Here is a 25,228-nt window from a genome sequence, read left to right on the forward strand (position 1 = left end):
CACACAGTTACTTCTTTGTCTTAACTTCAAGATTTTTTTTTTCTTTCAAAGGTCAGTGTAAGCCTACCAGAAGTTCTTTAATGAGAAAATTGCTTTATCCACTTTAAAACACAATCATTTTCTGTGTAATCTGGCCTTGGAAAATGAAACGATTTTTCAGAGGGAAGAAAGCTGTTTTTCAGACTTGGCAGTTTATCTAAAAGAAGTTATTTCCCAGGCAAAGACGCATGGGTGGCCTTATTGTCATGGAAGTCACTTCAAAAATTAGCTGGTAACTTATCAGTGGGAGAACTTCAATGGATGTAAATATTAATTTTAAAAGAAAGTACTTGTGTGGTTTTATATTTATGTAATGCTATCAGATATTAGTACCATAGAATCTGAAAGAAAGCTAAATAATAGCATGAATAAATATTTATAGTATATCTGAGTGATCTTAAATTACCTCCTCCATCACCAACGTCCTACTTCGATATTTTAGTTTATAGAAAGGGACAATTTTATTGCATAAGAAGCTTGGTAACAGCCTCAGTCCACTGGGTTTTTTCTGCCTCTTCAGATCCTGTTCCCTTCGGGAGCGTTCGTGCGAGCCGACGTGAGCGAGTGGGGAATGGGTTTGACGGTGAGGACGCCGGGCAGCGACTTCAACAGCACCAGAGGTTTGTGTGGCCTCTTTGACGGCATCGGTCACAACGACCTGCGCAATGTACCCGAGGAAGACTTCATAGAGGAGTGGAGGTACAAAGCCAGAGGGGATCCCAGGCCGGGAGACGTTCCGTAGCACTGTTTCACGGGGTGTCGATAGGTTCATTTCAGTAGGTACTCCCCTCATGACTTGACAGAGTGATCTGCTTAATCTAGCGAGGGAAGCCTGGAGACCCATCACCATCTGAACAGCACCCAGGCTGAATTTTCAGCCAGCACGATACACATAAGCAGTTACTGAGAGAGGAGTTTTATATTTCCAAGTGATGCCATGTTAACAGCTGTGCTAAGATCCCACTCAGCTGCTAAAAAAATGCGATTCTCACCCACACTAGAAAATGTAGATAACTGACAATAGGGATTAATTAAGGGTTTCGTATTTCCCTTGTTCTTTTATTCCCGAACGCTAATTACAATATGTGAGTATAGATTAAATGTTACATTTTGACAAAGTGTGGCAGTATATGTACCATGTTAAAACTTAATATCTACTCTACTAATTATGACAGTGAGCTCTAAAAAACTTGCACTTTCTGAGACGGATGGTCTGGAACCAGAGCCAGGAGTCTGGTGCTCTGACATATCCCTGTCTGTCTCCCTCCCCCTATCTTTCTCCCTTTCCCTTTCCCTATCATTATCCCTATCCCACATTTTAGTTCCTGTTGTTGAGCTCTAAACATGTCTAACAGGTGTTCCGAAAAACAAAATCGCTTTGGTTGACTGTGTAGTTTTGTTTGTGACGTATGTTTTGCAAATAAGAAAGAATAAGGCGAAGACCCTTAACATACCACTTCGTCTGTACATGGGAACTTAGCGCGATCCTATAGGAACAAGAAATTTTTGACCTATTGCATTTCAGAAAAAAACCCAAACATCTCTACCACATTGTAGTTATATTCAATTAGCCTACATAACGGCTATTTAATGGCAATTTTGACCTGTCATTACAAATTGCACTATTTAGAAGTCAACAGCCATCTTTAACATCTTAATAATGTGATAATCAGCCAGAGCTTGCTCCTGGGAAGGCAAATGGAGGAATAGTTTGGTGCAAGAACAAACAACTGTTGACTATATGAAGAGGAACTAATAAGATGCTTAGGAGGACCTGTTCAAAGCAAGTTTGCTGAAAGATCCGAAGCCAAAGCACAATACATAAGTATTTACTATAAAACAGTGAGGAGTTTCCTAGCGCTTGGCCCATAGGATGGAGGTACTTCAGGAGAAGCTTCTACGATGTGAGAAGAGGGGTGATGAGTTTCACCTTGCAGTAATCCCAAGGATGGCTTCTCAATGACCCTTCAGAACCTGGTTAAAAAACCAGCCAAGCCAATGGAAATGTTAAGGCCACCTCCGGAGGGGGCTGGATCGGTCTCTGATCTACCCATGCAGAAACAGCACAGGAATAAAACAGAACTTGGAGAGTATTTTTTTTTGCTGCTGTTTTTAATTTCATTTTAAATAACACTGAAAGTATGTTAGGTTCTCTCCACTACCTGAAGCTACTCTGAGTGCTCACCATCTGGCAGTTCGGCTCTTTCCCTTTCTCCCACCTCTCTCAAGCAGCTGCAGGGCTCTGAACAGCACAGCTCTGTTTTAAACATCAGCTTTCCAATGAAACTTTTAAACAATAAAACATCAGAGCCTCCCAGCCCTTAAATAGCATCCGGACAAGGAAGAGCTGAATTTTAAAACAGGTATTTTAAGTAGGTAAAATACATTTTTCAAACCGTTTTTCAAATCTTTTGAGAAACCAGCAGAAATGCTATTAATTTTGAGCTCTCGCTCTGTGATAGCATCCAACCCAGTTTGAAAACTTCTTCCTCGATTATAATGGACAGCTAAGAGGAATGACAGTCTAGTCATCTTGTGCAGGGGACAGAAGGGACACCCTAGCTTACTGAGGTGCTGTCAGTATGTGCACACCTGTGAGGAAGGATGGGGTTTCAGTGGCTCCACCCTTTCCACACCATATACCCTCATCCTGTTGACCAGAGCAGATCAACGTAAGATATTTGGCTTCCCATAGGAAAAATGAAGTAATTTGTTTCAATAAAATACCAAGGCAAAAGATTTTAATTTTGCTGAAATTTTCAGTTCTAAGTTTCTGTCCTGATTGTAGGACCAGTTTACGTGGTTTCTATTTATTTATTAAATAGACCTTCTAGTTTTTGTAGTGTTCCCTCAAAGAGAGGGCTAGTTCTGCTGCCTTAATTTAGTTAGTTCATGATGTGAGTCTGTGCAGCTTCAGCTGGAGGTAACACCACCATGCAGAGCTGGAGGAGCAGCACGTGCAGGATGCCCACTCAGACGCTAAAATGCATTGCCCAAAGGACTAGAGGGCATTTCAGTACTCCCTCAGTCACCAGGTATGTTTTACTGTCCTAGACTGTAGGAAAGTGCAGAAAAGCTTGTGCATTCCTGCAAGCACAGAAGCCCTCCTGTCATGCCACATTGTATTCTGCTGTGCCCACACGTTGGGTAAAATGGTTTCATAACTGTCTGGGCTCCTGTTTCAGAAAGAGAAATTGGTTCATTTTGCCTGTGTCACCGTGATGTTCTATTTAAAAGTAGTATTGTATCAGTGATCAAAATAATGTCATATATGCCTTTTTCAATATATATTTTTATAAATTGGATAAAGGCAGTTATGCTTCCTCCTACAACAGAATCCAGTGCCTGGCTCCAAAATATTGGTAAATGCTTTCACTTTCCTGAAATCTCTATATTCTGGCTGCAAGCCAAAATCAATGCCAAAATTATTTATATTTTTGGTGATATTTCAAATTTGTCTGGAAATAAAGCGCTGCCAACTCTTTGGACAAGAAGCATATCTTTTTCTGTGAAGCTCCATGATTCCTCTTGTGCTGCACAAATAAGATCAGTAAGAGATCTTGTGTTCATGAAATTTCCAAGGAAACATAAGCATGGCTGCTTATTCAAACTGAACTCCCTAGAAGTTCATCCATCATTAATGGACTAAATTAAAAAGGGGGAAAAAAATCACCTTACCTTATGTGATAGCCTAGCTCTATGATCAACAAAAAACTGCTTTGTGTCAAAAGAAAAACTCAAAGAAAGCTCCATTAGAAGACAAGAATAAAATGAAATATGCATAAAAGATTTTAAAGAAAAAAAAGATTTGAAAGGAAAAACATAGTGATCTGAGTCTTAGAGGAAACACCAGGTGAGGGAAGCACAGGCAAATAGATAAAGATGATTTTCATAATAAAGCATTTGAAAAAAATACATCTTTTTTGTCATTCTCCAAGCTGTATTGGAGTCACACCAGGGACGAGTCCAAGGCCTTATTTCATGTGCAATATGCAAAGGGTAACCTGCACCTCAGAGAAAGTTGTACAAAGAGAAGTCAAGCAGTTAGGCAACGCTCCAGCAAAGCACTTAAACATCTGTTGCTAAAAAGTCCCAATGTAGTGCTAAAAAATGTACAGGACAACTCAAGAAGGGCAGTGCAAAAGTGACTAAAGAAAACAGAGATTAAACTCAAGAATTTTCTTAAGTACTTTGGTGGATTGGGACTTTATACATTCCCGAGCCTCACGGAAAGAAAGTTTACTTGGTATTGCAGACTAATTTGTTGAAAGGTTCCTCCCTCTAATCTTTTTCTATTTTTAAATCAGAATACCTCCAGGGAAGAGTTTATTTGACAAGACTCCCGCACCTTCTGAGGGGAAGCAACGGAAAAATTACTGCAGATGTCAGAAGGAGAGCACTCAGTCTGTGCCCATGGTAAAGAGGCTGAATGCCTTTCAGACTCCTGTCCCTCAGTCCTCTGGTTGTAGTTATGATTACGTGTATCACACCTCTGCAATCCCGTATCTAGATGTTACGTCAGAGTTTGTCACTCACTCAGAAATAGACTCTACTTTAAGAAAAGATGAGAAACTGTCAACCAAGTCTTTTGATCAAAGCTATCAGCCTAAATCAGTCCAAAAGCGAGGTAGCCCCGAGGACCAATTAAAACCCCTCACACGCAACGTTTCCATGAAAAAAAACAGTTCCATTAACTCTCCCAAACAAACAGAAGACCCACGGAGAGCAAAAAGGCAAGAAGGCTATTATGAGTACTCATACTTTCACCCGTTGCATGGCCCAAACAAGAGAGATTCAGAGAGCTTTGCATATTTTTTCCCAGAGGATTACTTTGAAGGGATTCGGACGAAACTTCCACTTTCATGGCCCACTCCCAATGGCCTAACCGCTGCCAAAGCTCAGGAGATTTGCCTCCAAATACTTGCAAATTCCACCATTGGCTTAGTGTGTAAAGGTCTCCTTGGAAAACAGATGGATGAGGCAATTGATATATGCCTTTTAGATCTGCAGCTCAAAGATGACGTGGCTTGGGTGAGGGCACTGATAGCCCTTTTGGAAAATGAATGTGAAAGAAAAGTGCTAGGAAACAGAGTGTTTCAAGTAGGAAACCAGCCATCTGCTACCCAGGAGGAAATCCTTACCGTCCTCCGGTGTCCTGCTTTCTGTAACGGCAATGGACAATGTACTGAACTGGGCTGCCAGTGCTTTGAAGACCACAGCTCCTACGACTGTAGCGTTGCCAAAAGTAAGTAAAAAATTCTGTTTGTTCCTACCTTACCCATCTTTCCATGGTATTAGAGTTATTAGGTAGAACATCTGCACAGAGTTGTTTGCTCTTCAAACAGTGCTACCAGTAAGATATTTGATGAATTAGTAATCAGGTTTTGACCTTGAAGAGCCGATCAAAATATCTGGTTGGCTGGTCCTTCACTTTTTCGCCTGAGTAACTTTTTAAAAATGGATTTTACAAGCCCCTTAGCAAATTGGTTTTGCAGAAGTGATTTTCTTTACATCTGATCTATCACCGGCATGCTGACAAGCAAGCTTCTGACAAAAAAAGAGGGTCCTGTTCACCTTGTGGTCAATATTCATGTTAACACTGTATAGATACTTTTTTTTTCCCCTGATCAACAGAGAATAAAATTTGAAAATTAACTTCAAAACTGTACTAGTAACAAAAAAAAATTAAAAGTGACACAATGAACAGGTAACATTGTCAAAGCCATAAAATAGCTAAAGGACATATTCGAGCCTGCAGACCTGATTCTGCAAATATTTATGAATTACATTTACACAGGAGACTATCCCACTAGGTTTGTTTCTTCTTTACAGTTCAGCCCCTCAATGGATAACTCCAAGCCCAGTGTGAGTACTGACAGTGCTTGAAACTAAGCACATGCATAAACGTTAGCATTAATTTCAAAATGTAAGCCCTGCCTCAGCAAACCACATAAGCTTATGCTTGAAGTTACAAAAAGGTACTTAAGGCTCAGCTGTACAGCTGAGTTCCTGCAGCTTAAGAAGTAACAGTATTTCAGCTAAGCTGAAATGACAAGGTTTGCTCTCTTAACCCATACCAAATGTGGGGGAAAGACTTTTTCTGCAATATTTAGGACATTATTCTGCATTTAGGACAGGTAAAGCTCATATCTAGGCTCAGTCACTGTGGCTTAGCCAAGACATCCAAATCTCCATCCAGCCCCAGGAGGTCAGCAGCACGTCTGATACCCCAACGCATTTACTAGCCAGGATGAGATTACCCACATGCTTCACAATAAACATGTCTTCAGTGCACTGATTTACAAAGTTGTAAAATACATCCTGACATTTGGTTTTGGTTAATGGCAGGCTAAAATTTGCAGGATCATTCCCTAAATTAGGAGGAATTCACTCTCTTTCACACAGAACAACTGATACCAGTAGCTGAAAAGCAAGCTGAGCCACCTTGCAGTGATTGTCCAATATACAAATCAATGTTTAACTTCAGTTCTCTGTGATGTGGTCAGGTTAGGGGGGGTTGCTTAGACCAGATTTTTAAATTTTATTTTACTTTGCTATGGTTGAAATCCCTCAGATTAGAGGAAAATAACTTCAATATGACCTTTCAAGTAAAAACTAATGGCACCTTGTCTTCTTGCGGCAACATCAAATATAAACAAGGACAGAGTACAGTGCACGGCCTGAGACTGCACAGGGAGGTGAGAAGCGGAAAACAAACATGCATCAGCTGTGGCAAACACACCGTCAGCCATCACTGCTCCCCGGTCTGGCTGCTTTGTCCGCCCCTCACTGCTTTTGCTTCACTTTACTCCAGTTGAGGAAAATGAGGTAGTTGGTCTTTGCTTCAAATCATTTCTCTTTTGGAAGCCTGGTTTATTAGAGTTCAAAGTACATCAGATTATTCCCTCCAGTTTTCCAGAGAGTCACTAGTGTCCTGACTCCCCCCAGCAGATTCCTCCAGCACCACTCACCTGGAAACCGGTGCCATCATCCCAGGGCTCCCAGGGGTCTCCACTGAGTGAGAGACGCTCCACAGAGGCTGAGGTTTTCGCACGAGCATCCTCATACTTACCCTGGTCCCTGGGGGACACGAGCTTCATGTCGGACCCACAAAAGAGCTGCACTGTTGCAATTAGGAAAGCAGAAATTTCCCATACTGTTTATACTGCTCCCTTTGCTGGGGGTGAGTTCGTTAATGTCATGACAAGATTAACATTGACAGCTTCAGCAGTTTTCCTAAAACAAGGCGGAAGGCCCTTTTCCAAAATTCCCATGCAGTTTTCCCAATATTTCAAGGGCAACATTTCATTTAAAAAGTGAATGGCCCTTGTTCTCTCTGTCACACTGTATACACCCACATAACCTTAGCTGCAGCTAAGGACTTACATTTTTTTCACTAATACCTGTAAAATATTTTCTGTGGGTACAAATATTATTTTTTTATTTACAAAAACCTACAGAACACATTAATAATTACTACTGGAGGAGAAGAATGCTTTCTAGCTAAGTAAAGCAAGCTCAGAAGAGAAAGCATTAAATAAAAATGAGGTAGATATTCCCATTTTAGCCACCAGTATTTATTTTTCCCTTGAGGAAAAGGTAGTGGCATAACTCTGTGATGTGCAGTGTGTACCTTCCCTAGGGTGCACTTGACCTAGGGAACATTTACCATTCATTTTTCTTTTCTCCACCATACTAGTTAGATTATATGCTGCCCTCTCATCAAGAGCTGCCCATCTCTAGAGTTGTAAGACATCAGTCACTCATGGTACGTTCCACCCACAAACATACACTGGGAACTTACACGTTTGTAGAGAAAGGAAAAAAATCAAAATGCCATGACAGACAAGATAGATAAGGCTAGTGGAATTAATTTAATTACTAAAATCTTCTCTGCAAAATATAGAATTTTTTTTTTTTCCATTTGTAATCTGTCTACCAGCTTGTGCAAGGTAAAACCCTGAACATGCAGCATGGTTCACAGGGATAGACCCCTCAGCCCATGGAAACCTCTGAGCTGTTTTATGCATAACAATTACTATCTTAAACAGGAACTGCTCTTCCTGAAATATCCTTGTAGACAATAAAACTACTTAGCAATTCGTTGTCTGTTCCACACCCTAAACAAAATATTTATTCAAAATCCTCTGCAATCTATTTTTCATTAAAATGGAAAAATAAAAGCAGCTGCTTAAGAAAATATAACTTAAAAAAATTTGCCCACAGACCAATGAAAAAAAAAAAATAATATTTTTGAAAGTTTTTTTTGCTAAAGAAGGGATCCTCCCTCTTACATAAACCTGCGGTGTGTTTAGTTGGATTTGGTTTGTATTATTGGTCTTTTTTCCCCTAAAATGAAGACACTACAAATAAAGAGGATCCATTTCCTGACCAAATTTACCTACACATCACAGCATTTACAAATGGGAACAGCAGTGATCAGGAGAGTTGCGAATACCTTCTGTAGCACAGGCTCCACAAATGCGAAGCACTTCAGAAAACATACGTTTGAATCTGTAAATCGCTATTACTTGGTTCTTCCTAAAGCATGTTGCCAGAAGAGTCCTCAGCTTCTCCGTGTGGTGGGTGAGTGGGAGGCAGTATGAATTTCCCCTGGTGTCAGTGGTACGGGTTTGAAGGTTGTCATCGTATCAGTCCCTTTAAAGAGAAGGGCCTCCTTTAGTCTGGGGAACATAACACTGAAAATTAACTTCTCAGCACGTTCAGTGGATGCTCACCAGTTTTTTAGTGGGGATCAGTGATGTTTTCTCATATCTAATTTCTGAGTATTTGACCTTATGCCTGTGCAACACTCTTTGCATGCTACTTCTGTGTACATAATATGCAAACCTCAATGTCAGAAAACACCTCTTCACCTAAATACTGACAGGTGTCCATGATCATTAAAACCAACGTAGTCCAAACTCAACCACAGCTTCTCGTTCACTTCAGGAGGTTTATGCTTGTCTTACGACAGCCCGAAGTCAGAGCTTTAGACCCTAGAAACTAGGGTGACTGTAGTGCTTTCAGAAAGCAGTGGTCTGCAGGGCAATCAAAAACATGAGAGTCTGAATCCAGCCCCCTGGAGTAACCTCCAGTTTTAGGACCCTTTCAACAGGCCTTTGAAATGGTATAATGTCCTTGCAGGAGGGTCAGTAATTTAACCTGGATAATTTGGTTTTAATTCCTGATACCAGAGATAAAAGCATACTTGATAAAGAGAAGAACAGGATGCTGCTTCTGGTACTCATTCTTCCTCCTCTCCCAGATATCCTGGTACCAACTACCACTAGACTGGTAAAACACCAGTACATGCTGGGAGAGTGAGGGCTCAGCCAGCCACACCAGAGCCCAGCAGCAAGCGGGACCTGGCCACTGGGTTAATCCATCCCTTGTACTACTGGTACAGGTATAGTGGGAAGGAGAAGCCTTTCAAGTTCAAGCTGACTTTAGCAAAACTGGGGAAAAAAATCCAGAAAAGTTAAAAAAATTAAAACCCAGGGTAACAACCAGCACACTTTATTCGCAGAACCTTCTCCTTTGACATAACTGTAAAGAAGCTAAGAGAAGACTTTGCACAAGAAGTTGTTACAGCTTTAACTATGGAGAGGGAAAAGTACGGTCACAGTCTAAACAGAAACGATGTGATGAACTGCAATGACCTCCATGTATTACAGAATGTTTTTAATTAATTTATGAGTGATCTAGAATTTTCTTTCTCTATATACAAAAATACAGAAACCTTATATCATAAAAGTGCCTGATCTTGGGAATGCAATGTAAAGCAGATCTATACATCCAGCAAGAGGTCAGATCCCCTACAAGGAGAAATGAAATCTTAGGTCTGGCACGCCAATCACTCTGACATTATAATACTTAGAAAAGGTCAGCTACTTAATTTGGTACAGACAAGGAAGATAAGTATTAGCGTGAGCTTCACCTTTAGCTGCTCTTGATTTTTGAGTTTTATTCACAACATTTTTTAAAGATATTTGCATGTTTTTACATTTCATAAGCAGAAACATTCTACATAGTCAGCGTGTGATGTAACACCTATTTGCAGGGAAAAGTATTACAGTATCACACAATAATGATGTGCTGCTTAAACAGCAGCTCGAAAGACTGGAAGTCCTCAGAACTGAAATCCTGTTGACGTCACTAAAGCCAGGATTTTGCACTAGAAAAGGCTATTAGAGATGAAGAATTAAGATCAGTCTCAGAAATAAAGCTGCATGTTCCAACAGGAACAGCTTGAGCCCCCTAACTGGCAGCTCAGGCATCCTGATCTGGCGGGCAGCATGCAGTCAATCAGCTCTGGGCAGGCACAGGTGGGATAAGCCTCTGGGCTTTTGTACTAATAAGCAGAGGTTCTGTAGGAAGGGAGGAAAAGGAGAAGTTAAGAACTCAATTAGGTTTCTGCAGGACATATAAAACTGCTGCCTCTTTCACTTTCTTTTAAAAAGACAGGTCCAAAGAAACAGAAGAATGTATGTTGGTCTTGGAAATGCTAACTCTTAAATGCCATTGTTTAAGAAAAAGTTACTTTCCAGGAGAAGTTATATGAGTAATGGAGGAGAAGGCAACTCCTTTTGCTGGCCGTATATTTTCCCATTAGCTCCAAAACAAATCTCCGTCTAATTTTCTCAGGCTGGAATTATAGAGGTGAATTAAAACTCCCCCAAGATCAAGAAGGCCATCAACATAATTCAAATATCTTTTCCAAGGTCACCCAATCTCGGCTACACTGCCAATACATAATAAGGTATTCTTCCACTGGTTTTGACCAGCACACACACATAAGAAGAAGGCTGTGCAGTGTTTTTAGGGACCAGAATACAACTCATAACATATTTGGAATAATTTTAAATGAAAGCATGTAGAAAGAGAGAAGATGCAAAGTGTGACTTGCAGAAAGGCTTACTCCTCTGCTCTGCCTGACTCCAACAGGAGCAGTCCAGGTGGCCAGAGCTATAATTATCCTCACATGAAAACTGCAATTTGGAGTTGAAAGGCACCTCTGAAATTTGGCAATGCTCCAGAAGCTTAGACTTTCTTAATGTTGCTTAACGTTTCATAACCACCCCCCCAACACCTGTATAAGGTGCTTAAAATGTCATTACCACCTGTAATTAAATGCAGAATCCAATTACTGCAGATAGCAAATCAGGTTGATGCTTACCGTTTGTATATATTGACCATGTTGCTTATAAAAAAAAAAATCAGGACTAGTAAAGCACACATAGAGGGATGTAATATGCAGCTCTGAAGAGCAATTACAAGATAAAAGGTAATGAGGAATAATAAGGACAAATTAGTTTCAGTGAAGTAATGACACTTGAAGTTTAAGTTTCTATGTGGAAAGTTATAGGAAAAAAAATAGCCAGCAAAGAAATCAAAGAGAGCAAAAATCATGGCGAAAAGGTGAGAAGTTAACACTTACCTAACACACTTACAGATATCCCATTTTCATATCAGTAAATTTCAGTAGTGTTGTTAAGAAGCTCTGTGAACCCAAGTGCATTTTCAGAGCTGTGAACCACAACCACACAGGTCCCTCAGACCCACCTGCAAGAGCCGTTACACAAATTACACTCAGTTATTTCCAGGATGATCAGACAGACCTTTCTGAATTTATCACAGTGCTTTGGGCTGAGTCTTGTTCATGTGCTCTAATTAAATAATCTTAATTAAAGCATCATGTATTTAAAACAATAAATTATATTGAGCAAAAGTATGGGGTCAGCTATTACTGTTCCTCAGGTGGGGTCTTCCATCTTCCCTATGGAAGAATAAGCTTAGAGCTTTAATTAGGCCAGTCACAGAATCACAGAATCCCAGAATCCCAGGCTGGAAGGGGCCTCAGGGATCATCTAGTCCAACCTTTCTAGGAGGAGCCCAGCCTAGACAAGATGGCCCAGCACCCTGTCCAGATGACTCTTGAAGGTGTCCAACGTGGCCAAGTCAACCCCTTCCCTGGGGAGATTATCCCAACGGTGACTGTCCTCACTGTGAAAAATTTCCCTCTCGTGTCCAATTGGAATCTCTCCAAGAGCAACTTGTGTCCATTCCCCCTTGTCATCTCCATGGGAATCCGTGTAAAAAGGGAGTCTCCATCTTCTTTGTAGCTACCAGTCATGCAAGTCGAGGATGAAATATGTATTCTAGAAAACCCATAATTTATATAATTCTGCTTTATTTTTAAGCTTAATTCCTGTTTTCAAGGACAAAACATGAGGGAGACATTTAAAGAAAAGATTTAAGCTGTTTCAAGATCCACAGGTGAAGGGGGACAGGGCATTTCAGTTCTCTACATTGAACATCTGCTTTGGAGATTTTGGATGGGAACATAGTGACTTTGTAACAAATATGCTTCTCCCACTTCTATCAGTTCAGTGGTCTTTAAATTCCAGATCATGGCGCCATAATGATTCTTTAAGGGCTGTTAGTCTGTCAAGTAAATGGATACTTTTTGGCACGTGCAATACGTGTTTTGCCGACATGATACATCACAACAGCACAGACGGAGCTGTTGGGGGGTGCTGGGTCAATAGAAGCTCTCCATGCACAAATTAGACTATACAAGTAAAAAATGTGTACTAGACTTTCCAAAGAAAAACAATTAATTTCTTAATTCACCAGGATATCTACAAAGAAACATACTACTCACTGTGTGGAAAGGTGGTAGCCTCCGTCTCTGCGACCAGCCTGTGGTGTGACCAGACCTTTGAGGGAGAATTATATGTTAGGTCACCATAAGGACTCAGAAATAGAGTTGCCTGGAATTCTGGAATTTCTGTCTGATCCTCTCCATAGGAACTGGCCAGGTTTTAAAATGTGTTTAGATTAGTAAACAAAGAAAAAACACAACCGAGCTTTGGGCAAAACACTATGTGGTAGTGAGGATATAATATACCTCAGCAATTAAATGTATCAATTTTTCAAAAATGGATTTCAAAAGAAGAGTCAAACACGCTTGTGAGAACAGCAAAAAACCATCCTTACTACTATTAAACTTTTCTTGCCAAAACAGAGTGCTATTACTATTTTAAAAAGAAATTATTAAATGGCATTATTCTTCAAAAACCTTTTTTTCTTTTCAAATAATAAGTTATTGGTCTTAACTCTCCTCTTCATTAGAATAATTCCACTCCTTTGGTGGACATAGTGTTAGCACAGTCACAGTTACTATTACTTTGATGAAGTTTAAATTATCAAGAAAAAATTAGGTCTTTTTAAAAATGGTCTTTTCTTTTTTCTCATATTAATTATTGCCTTTTCCTTCCACAATGCTGAGTTTTCTTATCTAGCCAACTGAGGGAGGCTTGAAAATTTTCTATGCCTCCACCCACCATGTTCGCTCAAATATGTACTTGTTCACTTGACAACTGATGGCCAGTAAGTGAGGTACTGTTATTACATTATAGTTTAGAAGGTAACTCAACTGTTTTTATCAAATACATTTTTCCCCAGTAATAATTTCTGCAAAGCAGGGAACACTTCATGCAGATCTCTATATACTGTTGCAACATAAAACACACTTTAATATGCTGCTTCCATTCCACTGGGATTGAGTTCTTTACATACAGCTTAAAGATATTAGTAATATATTCTTACTTCCTTCAAGCTGACATCCAGCTTAGTGGATAATATTGGAAAATAAAGAAAGAATAAATATGAAAATACATATTAAGAATTGAAGATATTATTGGTTTCAGTTATTCAGCTTTCTGTTAGTTAAACCAAATTATGATTTAATACTGAATGTAAACTGAGGAAAAAAACCCCTAAGTGTTTATTTGCAAAATACACTCGTTCTGTCTCCCAGACCTCTACAGAAGAGTAGTCCTCATCTGAGTGAGCGATGAATCCTAACAATAACGGCATCTTATATGAATAAAATTCTTCTACAGTATCTAGAGAACTGGGCCATAAAAATTTACACCTATATATTCTTTTCAGTCTAAAAACAAAGGTAGTACTTGCGGTCATAATTACAAAAGGCATAATGAATAGGCATAGTGAATAAATATCAAGGCTTTGAGATTATTCGTCCAAACACAATTTTTTTAACATAGGGATTACCTGCTTTTGAAAATATCACTTTCATGCTTTTAGAATGAATGAACACCTCCAACCACAAAAATTTTCGTAAGAAATTGAAAATTTTAAAAAGAAACATAGCTAGGAATCAAAAGGGAAAAAAAAATTGTTCACCATTGATGTATCCTGACTGACACCTGTGTACTCTGTTTTATATTGATGGAGACAGAATTTTCCCAGTCACATAGAACATATTTGTGGGTAATTCTCAAGGACTGCTAAGCTTCATGGTACTTTGGAAGCTTTTCTTCCTTTCATAGAATTTTAGTTTACTTTTCAATGGTGCAGATGCAATAAACATGTATCTGAAAAAGCAGATACGGAATCCTAGAATCATAGAATGGTTTAGGTTTCAAGGGACCGTTAGAGGCCATCTAGTCCAACCCCCCTGCAGGGAGCAGGGACATCTCCAACTAGATCAGGTTGCTCAGAGCCCCGTCCAGCCTGGCCTTGAATTATTCCAGGGATGGGGCATCGACCACCTCTCTGGGCAACTGGGCCAGGGTTTCACCACCCTCAGTGTAAACAATTTCTTCCTTATATCCAGTCTAAATCTCCCCTCCTTTAGTTTAAAACCATCACCCCTTGTCCTGTCACAACAGGCCTTGTTAAAAAGATTGTCCCCATCTTTCCTACAGCCCCCCTTTAAGCACTAAAAGGCCACAATAAGGTCTCCCACAGCCTTCTCTTCTCCAGGCTGAACAACCCCAGCTCTCCCAGCCTGCCCTCACAGGAGGGGTGCTCTAGCCCTCAGATCATTTTTGTGGCCTCCTCTGGCCCCGCTCCAACAGCCCCGTGTCCCTCCTGCGCTGAGGAGCCCAGAGCTGGCCGCAGCGCTGCGGGGGGTCTCCCCAGAGCGGGGCAGAGGGGCAGGATCCCCTCCCTCGCCCTGCTGCCCACGCTGCCTTTGGTGCAGCCCAGGACACGGTTGGCTTCAGGGCTGCGAGCGCACGTTGCAGGCTCATGTCCGGCCTTTCGTTCACCAGCACCCCAAGTCCTTCTCCGCAGGGCTGCTCTCAGTCCCTTCATCCCCCAGCCTGTATTGATAGCGGGGGTTGCCCCGACCCAGGTGCAGGGCCTTGCCCTTGGCCTTGTTGAACCTCATGGGGTTCACATGCACCCAGTTCTCGAGCTTGTCCAGGTCCCTCTGGATGACAACTTGTCCTTCTTGTGTGTCAACTGCAGCACTCAGCTTGGGGTCATCTGCAAATCTGCTGAGGGTGCACTTGATCCCACTATGTCATTGATGATGATATTAAATAGTACTGGTCCCAGTATGGACATCTGAGGGACACCACTTGTCACTGATCTCCATCTGGACATTGAGCTGTTGACCACTACCCTCTGGATGCGACCATCCCACCTATTCCTCATCCATCAAACAGCCCACTCATCGAATCCATATCTCTCCAATTTTGAAAGAAGGAGGATGCTGAGGAGGACTGTATCAAAGGCAGTACAGAAGTCCAGAGAGATGACATCCGTAGCTCTTTCCATGTCCACTGATGTAGTCACTCCATCATAGAAGGCTGCTAAGCTGGTCAGGCAGGACTTGCCCTTGGTGACACCATGCTGGCTGTCTCGAATTACCTCCCTGTCCACCATGTGCCTTAAGCAGCTTCTAGGAGGAGCTGTTCCATGGTCTTCCCAGACACAGAGGTGAGGTCAGTAGTTCCAGATTCCTCCTTTCTACACTTTTTAAAAATGGGTGCAGTGTCCCCTTTTCCAGTCCCCAGGGACTTCACCTGATTGCAGTGAGTTTTCAAAAATCATGGAGCATGGCTTGGCAACTACATCAGCCAATTCCCTCAGGAATTTGCCATGATAAAAAGCTTCTTTCCTGTGCAGGTGCCAGAGCAGTGGCACAGGCTGCCCAGGGAGGTTGTGGAGTCCCTTCCCTGGAGACATTCACACCCCGCCTGGACGCGGCCCTGTGCCCCCTGCTCTGGGTGTGCCTGCTCAAGCAGGGGGGTTGGATCTCCAGAGATCCCTTCCAACCCCCGCCATTCTGTGATTCGGTGATTCTCTTACAGCGGGAGGGGCTTTGCTCCCCCAGTCCCCAACTTACAGTCCATCCACTCAAGAGGTGTGGGAAGAGAGGTTGCCAGTTAAGACTGAGGCAAAGAAGCTGTTGAGTACCTCAGCCTCCTCCTCGTCCATTGTTACCAGTTTGCCAGTCAATACATCTATACCAGCCTTAATCTACTGTTTTAACTCCCTGTTCTTTCCACTCAAAGCACAGACCTGGCTGTGCGGGAAGAGGGCTATTAGCTTGATAGTTACAAAGTCAATAGAAACTGAATTTTCAAAGGATATCAAATCCTCATGATAAGGGACATGGAAGGTTGCATGCTCAGTGATCCATATTATTCCCTGCAAATCAGATCAGGGAGATTAGTCCTTTCTGGTGATTAGTTTATTTGCTTTAATGCAAAGCAGTGAAAGCAGTTCAGTGAAACATGTAGCTAAACAAAACCATTTTCTGAAGTATATAGAATTAAATGCTGGAAAAATTTACAAAATTATAGGTCTGATTTAAACTGACCAAAGCCAGACACTCCAGATGCATGCCTATAACTTCTTTACATCATGCTGTTTGCAGGCACCATGGGAAATTTCAGCCTTAAATCTTGTTAAATTCAAAGAAAACAAAAAGCCCTGAACAAACAACCTCCTTCCCCAAACACTCACACACACGCACACATGATAAATAACAAATTCGTGACAGTTTATGAGCTATAGAATTAAAAGTGCAAAACATTAAAAGGTCTGATTTAAACTGTCCAAAGCCAAAAATTCAGAACAAACTTCTAACGCCTTTATAGCGTGTTTTATGTTGTGTAAAGAACCCACAATCTACCAGTACAGCATGTTCAAGCAATTGTGAATAAAGACCCAAGTGTAATAACCAGACCTTATTCTAATTCAGTAACTATAACAATGAGAAAATTACTAAAAACAACAAAGTGTATACGTGTCGGCATAAAGACCATGACGACACCCACGAGCACCCTGGTGCCCAATTCCCTTTGAGTGGCACCATGGCAGTCACTTGTGGGGAGCTGCAAGATGCTGCCAGGGGTTCTGCCCCGAAGTGCCCTTGAGGGCCTGAAACTGAGACCTGCTTTGGTATGCCAGCAAGTGCCATGAACGTGCAACTAGATCTTACATTTTACCACCTACCCAGGCCATCTAGAAAAAAGCAAATATTTTATAGCTAGCAGGGTACTTCCCTTCTATTGCTGAAGTAAATTGCTAGCAAGCCTTTTAAAAACAGAAGGATCAAATAGACATAAAACGTCATAGCGAGTTTTCTACAGCAAAAATAATCGCCTGTATCGTTGCAGCACATGGATGCTTTCAGTGTGAAATTGAGACAGTGCATTTCTCGCATGCAGTGAGTACTTACAAAATGCCTTTTCCATACTCTCCCGGGGCAGATCCTACAATCCATCCCGGTTACTAGAGACCCTCAAATCAGAAAACCAGATTCATTCCATGTCAGCTAAAGATCACAGGTCTGTAGTTCAGTACTGTGACAAACTCTGGTTCTTTGAGAACTGGTTTTGGAAGCAGAGACAAACATAGTCTTCATGAAGTATCCAGGGAGGTCAGTGATGTGCTAAACCCCAGCAAACAGCATATAGCTGCTACTACTTTTCCTTAGGGAAGACTTTCAAAGGAGCTTTGGGTTACAGATACCATGAGTTCCAGAATAATGCATTTAATAATTGTGAATATGACTGCTGAAATAACCCTACATAGAAAAGAGAGAAATATGATGTTTTTGCATGTATTTAAATGGAGGCAGATTCAGACTTGCCCTGTCCAAGCTGTGAGATAACTAAGCATCAGTCTGTCCTGATCCAGAACCCCCATAGCTGCAATAGCCAGCTGTCCACAACCATGCCAGCAAGCTCTGGCACAGCATCTGGCTCAACCAGCTAAATGATTTCAACAATAGGGCAACTGGACAACATGGAAAATTTTCTTTTGCACTTCAGCAAAGCTGTGACCATACCCCGTGCTTATGATCTGGTTCTTGTTTTGTTTTTCATGACTTAGGTTACTTATTTATCATCCTGATCAAGAAAAGCAGAGCAGACCGTTTCTTTCTATTTATTTGAACAAAACTCTTGCCAGTTTTAATTTCAGGTCTGCTACTCCAGCCTGAAGTTCAATGCGTAGCTTTCAAACACTGCAGAAGAATATTTATTTGTGCTAGGATATTTTTCTAATCAAAAGTGGAAACCCAACACAAACCATATCTACCTGTCAGTAAGACTTCAATAAGTGCAGTTTTGCAAGATTCTTGATTTTATGTCAACTGTCTCCGTTTTACTTCTACATCTGTACATACTCATTATTTACATAATACACTACAACAAATACCTATAAAACCAATCGTGTATTTATGCGGGGCTTTTAAAAGTCTATTATGGAGCCTGTGCTCCTTGTCAGGCCTGACTCATGTAAATGCTTACAGAAAGAAACTGCACTGTCAGCACTGCCAGTGCGGTGCATTTACTGTTCTTTCCTGCTTATTCCTACTGGGGGTAAAGCAGAGGGACCAGGATGGTCCCTGCCTGTCAAGAGAGGGACAATACAAGGACTGCAAACCAAACAGGACAGACCCCTTGCCTCTATCTTGTCGCCTGAGGGCTGGAGGCCTTTTAGATGCAACCTTCAAGCCCAGATTCCTCTCTACTTTTTATTCTGAGACAGTTTTAATAAAACTCAACATGTTTTTTTCTTTTTTCCCCAACACCTCCTGCTGTTCATCAGTGTCCAAGTGCGATGCTCTACCAGGTGACAGACGCATTTCAGGTGTGTTTACTTGGTGTGTGTGCAGACCAGGCACTAGAAATTCATCAAGATACCCATGTCTGAGCCAGTGGATATGAACACACAGATCCTTAAGTCCTCCTCCATAATGTGACTGCACCCTGCCACCCACCTGAGCCCCAGGTGCTACCCTGGGCTTCAGTTTTTAATCTAACAGTAAAACTCAATGTACATTTTTGACCTATAGGCCATACAGAAAAAAGGAGAATGTTCTGTCCCAGATTGTGTTATATTTTGGCATTCATGCTCCTAAACATAAATTATTAATGTTCCAACAGATCATACTTTTCACTAGCTTGTTCCATGCATTGTCTGGTTTCCCACAGATTTCTCTCCTGCCTCTTTAACTTGCCCCTCCACAGACATCAGACATCCATCCCAGGTCTCCATGACCTTCAGTTTCTCTGGATATCTGCACTTTAGCCCTTACTCTCACCTTTGTGATATTTCTCAGGTCTTTCCTTTGTCCTGCCTTTCTCACCTCTAGTCTCCCGCTGAACTACTTGCAGCTCTTTTGCTAAGGTTTTTCAGGCTCTCCAATATTTCCGTCTCACGTCTCCACCTCTTTGGCTGCGACCGTGTGCCGTGCACAGGCTTATCAACTACCTATGCACTAACATGGAGAGCGATGAACTGCAGCCGAACCTTGACTGTGTTTCCCCCAGCGAGAGCAGGATCTGTATGGCTGAGTACCCAGCTACCGACTGTCATGAGACTTTTCCAAAGCTAATGTCACTGAGATTTCACCTTCCATGTTTGGCTGAAACTGGCTAGTGTATGCCAAAACTAGAAAGCAAAGACAGACAGAAAACAACATTAAAAACAAATGCCTAAAACTCCTGCACCCATTAATTGTGGTATCTCATTTTAAAAGCCAGTTAGATAAAAATAATAACCATTTTCAAAAGGACTGCACTGCCTATACTGAGGTCTAGGGTCTGAACACTAGCATCCATTTGTTTAAAAATGAGTCATCGTAATTACTTTCATTTTCCATCTGACTTTCTCCATCTTCTTCCTCTCCTCCAAATACCCCCTGCAAAAGGCCTCGGTAAAAAACTACATGGGGACTCCACCACGTCCTCGGTACCACATTTCAGAAATAAAGGAATAGAGCATTAAATTAAATATGGTCTCCCACAGAACCATGCTGTGTATTCCTCCCTCCAGAGCACTCCCAGCTGAATCGGGCAGTGCATGACGGGGCCAGCTGAGCTAACAGAAAAAAGTCCACCTGAACAATAACTCAGTCCTGTCCTTCTTCCCCACCTTCATCAAACTACAGAAAATACAAGGTGCATTTTTCTTCCATGAACCTTCCTCCTATTTCACCAGAAGAAAAAACCAAAAACATTTTCATCCCAATTAACCCATGACATGGAAAGTCTTGAGAGAAGACAGCCAAAGCATATATGGGAACAAATTTCCTCTAGATATAGAACAATTTAAAGATGCTGTACAAAAGTGTGTACAGAATGGTTTAAGAGAAACAAATAGAAAATACCGTTTTGATACTGTAAGTCATTTCAACAGACATTGAGGCTGGATAATCTTGTCCTGGCCCTGACACAGTGGTGCTGCAGTAGCGTCAGGTTGCTCATAAAAATGTAAAGAAACCCTTGGGGAAGCACACAGGGCTCATCAACAAGCAACCAACCTGAGAGTGCCTTCCTGGAAGAGGAACAGCGGTAGGAGCACACTCTTGCGTCTCACTCCTTCCCAGGCTATGAGATTTTACATCACCCACAGAAGCCTGCAATGATAATGAAAATGTTAATGCAATCCCAGCTACCTCAGCACTAGTGGGGCTAACTATTAAAAACCCATGAAGAACATAATGAAGCATTTTTTTTTATTTTTACGCACTAACCACAGAAGAAGGCAATTTATCAAAACCATTCACTACATCTAATAGTTTTGTACATTACAGGAATCCACAACTAACTGATGAATGCTGATAAGCTGTAAACCATTCCTCCTCTTGTAAATATTGCAAAGTGTCCAACAGTGCTGCTAATACTGCTGCAATAAAATCAATAAAAAAAAAAAAAAAGGAAAGAAAAGCTAAAAGCATTTCAGACATACAGAAAAAGTCTTTCCCCTATTCTTCACATTTATATTGCTTCCCTTCCTCTCTCTGGAAAAACAAAACTCATGCAGCTATGTTGTTATGGGCTGCAATCTGGTGGGATTGCAGCATTTAAACTGCATCCATCCTAGTTACAGCTTAAATGGCAGAGCCCTAAAGGAACAGCAAGGTACTGGGGAAGGTTATCAACTCAGCTTAGGGCGTTTTGCCCCTTGAATCAGAGGTGAACCAATGTACCATTAAAATATTAGATGACACAGAGCTTCTGTTTTAGATAAGCTACAGCTCAGAAAACTGATGGGTATATTGCTTTGCCAGAGCAGCAGCGATGGGGCAGGGAAGAGGAAAAGCTAAGCAGCCTCTCCCCACCATGTAACAGGGAAACCAGCTTGCACTACACCGTGCTGATGCAAATATCTGCCCAATTATATATTTTCCAAAGTAAAGATGTGAATTCTGCCATCCAAGGAACTTGCATTTTGAGTCTGTAAAAATAACTCCAATATGAAAGCAATAAGCAATTTTAAAAGGTGAGTACCTACAGTACAAGAGAACACAAATAAACCTTTACCTGAGAATAATAAAACATTTTGAAAAGAGTAATGGGTGAAACTCAACCTCGTAGGGGGGCAGCACAGGCGGTACATCACCTAAGCCCTACTTAAGGCCTCAAAATAAGATTTAAGTGAAACTTAGCTGGTGCATGACATTTGTGCTGACACTGTGTAGAGCTGAGTGCCACCCATTAATGACTTAACCCTAGCAAGCAACCATTCCTTTGAGGATCATTACTTTTATTGCATCCATAGCTTTTTTTTTTTTTTAAAAAAAAAGGACTGCCTTTTGTACTGCTGTTCCACATTGTGAGGAGCCTGGTGGCATGGTCACCTTCAGATATTTCCACTTCTCATTCTCGTGTTTCTCTATGCTATGGCATGACTCCCTGTCCTCTCAGCTGTGCTCCCGCCCTGTTACCTGGGTCAGCAGAAGTATTACCACTGGAGACCTTTTAACATGAAGCCGCAGCTTCAGTTAATTGATTCCATGAGCTGTATAATGCTCGCTGATAGATCTTGCAGTACTGGGTGCACAGGGCAATTATTCAGTGGAGGTTTGCTGCTTCCCATTTTGACAACTGCTGCTCCTCTTTTCAAGAGAAATTCACAGGGGAGCAAGGAAGGTCCCAAGGAAAATAATTAAACCAAAACAACCAGGAACAACAACAACAACATCTCCAATAAACCAGAACAGCATGTAAGTGCTACTCTCTAAAACTTTATATCTATCTTACCCTTTCAGAGCAAGGTTTGGAAATCACAGGCTTAGAGAACGGGGGCCTCTGTGATGTCCGAGCCTCCGACTGCACCAGGATCCGGGTGTTCGGCCTTGGCTTCGAAGAGTCGCCCAACCTGCACTGCGAGGTCACCAGGTTAATTGTAAGCAACTTCCCATGGGCTTGTAAAGTACCGGTGATACAGTCAAACTTTGTCGTGTTTATATTAAAGTCTTTTACCCTGAACTGTGCCGAGTGTCATCATCTCTTACTGCCACAGTGGGGAGCAAATACCTTCAAAACCCATTGCTAATATTTTTGTTATGAGCAAGAGAAGCTGAAGAGGCTCAGCCCCTTCCAGGAGTGGTTCCTTGGAAATGCACGGCTATGAGGCCTTGCTAATTTTCTCTGTGGGGTTTTGTTTAACTCTTGTTTGGTTCCGCTGCGCTATAGTCTGGTGAAGCCTGAAATCACAATATTATTTCTCATTTCGTGCATCTGGAATCAGTACACTTGGTTGTTTTCCTAAACACATTTGAATGCCAAGTTTTGTGGTTAAATATAAGGTTTTCTCAACATAATTACAGAGGCTCTTATGTGAATTTTCTTAGTCATAGTTTGATACCAAATCAGAAGTTTTAATGAGTATTAAATCCACCTCTCCTCCTAACACTATAATTTTATTATAAACAACTATACACAGGCCACGCTAGGACTGAATGATTTGGTGTGTCACCATACTCAGATATGAAGTGTTTGATTCATCTCATAAATCCACCTCATAAAAGACATTCAGCCTGATTCCCATTCAGTGCTAACATGCTAATGAGGCACAGCTGAGGTTTCCTTACCGTGCCTGCTTAGGGCTCCGTAGGCTCTTAACAAGCAGTGATGCCTTGTGCAGCTGATCTAGATAAGTAGCTGACATCGCCTTCAAGGAGCAATGAGCTGGCTGCTGAGCTCCAGGAGCAAACACAAAGTTGCTCCACCACATTACCCTGTCTCATCCCAACCGCTTATCCCAAGAGCAGACAACAGCACTTCCTAAATCAGTAGACCACTTGCATGCATAGATGAGCATGGCTTGCTTTTTACTGTGGCTATAGTAACAGCATCATTTCTTTTAAATAAACCATCTGGAAATAAATGCCTTATATTATTAATTAGAAATATGAACATATGTTGACAACTGGAATTTCTTTCTATGAGCCTTCAGTTTCTGCGCTCTCCTTCTGTTTTACTGTAGCATCTCAATGGCAAATGGATATCAAGAGAACAAGAAACCACAAAAGCAGATTTTCTCAGCTCTGAGGCTGTTGACTGCCAGATTCCTCTCCTGAACGTCACAGAGGCGGAGGCTGTGCACTTTGTGGCCGGTGATGAGCCATTCGCAAGATGGCAAGTGAAAGTAGGAATTTCTTATGTTTCTAAGAAATTATTTAGAAGGAGATAATCAGTTGTCATGGTAAATTAAAATGCAAAGCACAATTTAATCCCTTCAGAAATGAACGTATCTGTAGAAATACTTACATTAATATCATGTAAGTAAAAAAAAACCCACCAACCAAAACAATATGAATTAAAACCAGGTGTCTTTGTAGGCAATCCGAAAGTGGACATTACAATCACTTGTCCAGGTAATCACCTGAGATTGATGCAGTTGTACTAATCAATTGTTAATCATTAGTATTTTATTTCTGGAAGCCCCAGCTCAAACTCCTGATTAGGCAGCAAGTATAAGATAGCTTTGACTCCCTGGTTGCAAGGCTGATGTTTGCACAGTGCAGGAGTAGAGCACTGTCTGGCTCCTGGGAAGCAGGTGAGGGCTGGCATAGCATGAGCAGAGATGTCACGGTCATGGTCATGGTCTTGAATGACTACAGAAAGAAGCATGTGCAGTACCTGCTCATGCTGGGTTCTCTGCTGCAGTTTTACCCCCTTTTGTTCACAAAATGATACCTACTTTCTAAATATTTCCAAGAAATTAGTGCCTTGCTGACACTACACCTGCTATCCTTGGTCTTACTCTCAGCCTGCATGGTTATTTTCTGCAGATTGGTTGGGTTTTTAAGACTGGGATCATTTAAAGGCTCCAAAGCTGAGAAAAATATATTGCCATAGTAGAAAGACTGCAGATGTGCTTTGAAAATTGCAGCATGTAAAAATGAAAAGTGTAAAACACTGACTGCTGCGGTGTTACTGCCTGTCCTGCACCCCACAGCTGTCTGTACCCCAGACTGGGGACATGTGCTGCCATGTGGCTTAGGGGAAACAAAAAGATGTTTGGTGGTACACATTTTCTATCTAGTAATTTATTTTAAATAGATAAGGATTTATTTTTTAAGAGATTGGTGTAAGATGTCTGTGGGAGAAAAGCGTGACCACTGTTGTGGGGGTGGACTTTGAACCTTCCTTCTGGAGAAGGAGCCATCAGAGTGGGCTGACACTGGGGCTGAACCACAGGGCAGTTCCTCTGCTTAGGGCTCCAAAATTTCTCTAAGGAGATACTGAACTGTGCCAACTGCGAGATGAAATGCCACCTCGTGATGGAAGGATCTGAGAGGGAGACACATTTCAGTCTGGCCCAAGAGGACAGCTAATATTTTTGCATGTGCGCAGAGCCGTTTCTGCAGCGTAGCCAGCATAGCTTCCTTGCAGCTCAGGTGCATTATGATACAGTTTGCTTTCATGTGCTGCCTTTCAGCCCTGAGGAGGTCTGTGCCTCTCTTATTTCCTCTCAAAACACATGTAGAATGTCTCTTTCCTTGCACTCAAGTTCAAGAAAACCTCTGCACCTGCAAGTCTTCTGCCCCTTCCCACTCCTTCAAACCCTGCAGGAAAAACAGGTTCAGGGATATGCGGTGAACAGACAATTAAATCGT

The 25,228-nt window shown here is 41.6% G+C and overlaps 1 protein-coding gene across 1 annotated transcript in view; it reads left to right on the forward strand.

Moving 5' to 3' along the window:
• Positions 1 to 25,228, forward strand: part of LOC104051226 (von Willebrand factor D and EGF domain-containing protein) — a 183,996-nt gene that overhangs the window by 79,133 nt on the left and 79,635 nt on the right. Inside the window, exons 10-13 of the mRNA XM_064453234.1 lie at positions 560 to 738; positions 4,347 to 5,284; positions 22,373 to 22,509; positions 23,593 to 23,754. Of these exons, the coding sequence (XP_064309304.1) occupies positions 560 to 738; positions 4,347 to 5,284; positions 22,373 to 22,509; positions 23,593 to 23,754 (1,416 nt within the window). The remainder of the gene's footprint in view (positions 1 to 559; positions 739 to 4,346; positions 5,285 to 22,372; positions 22,510 to 23,592; positions 23,755 to 25,228) is intronic.

The sequence above is a fragment of the Phalacrocorax carbo genome, chromosome 5 (genome assembly GCF_963921805.1).
Source record: "Phalacrocorax carbo chromosome 5, bPhaCar2.1, whole genome shotgun sequence".
NCBI classification, from domain to species: domain Eukaryota; kingdom Metazoa; phylum Chordata; class Aves; order Suliformes; family Phalacrocoracidae; genus Phalacrocorax; species Phalacrocorax carbo.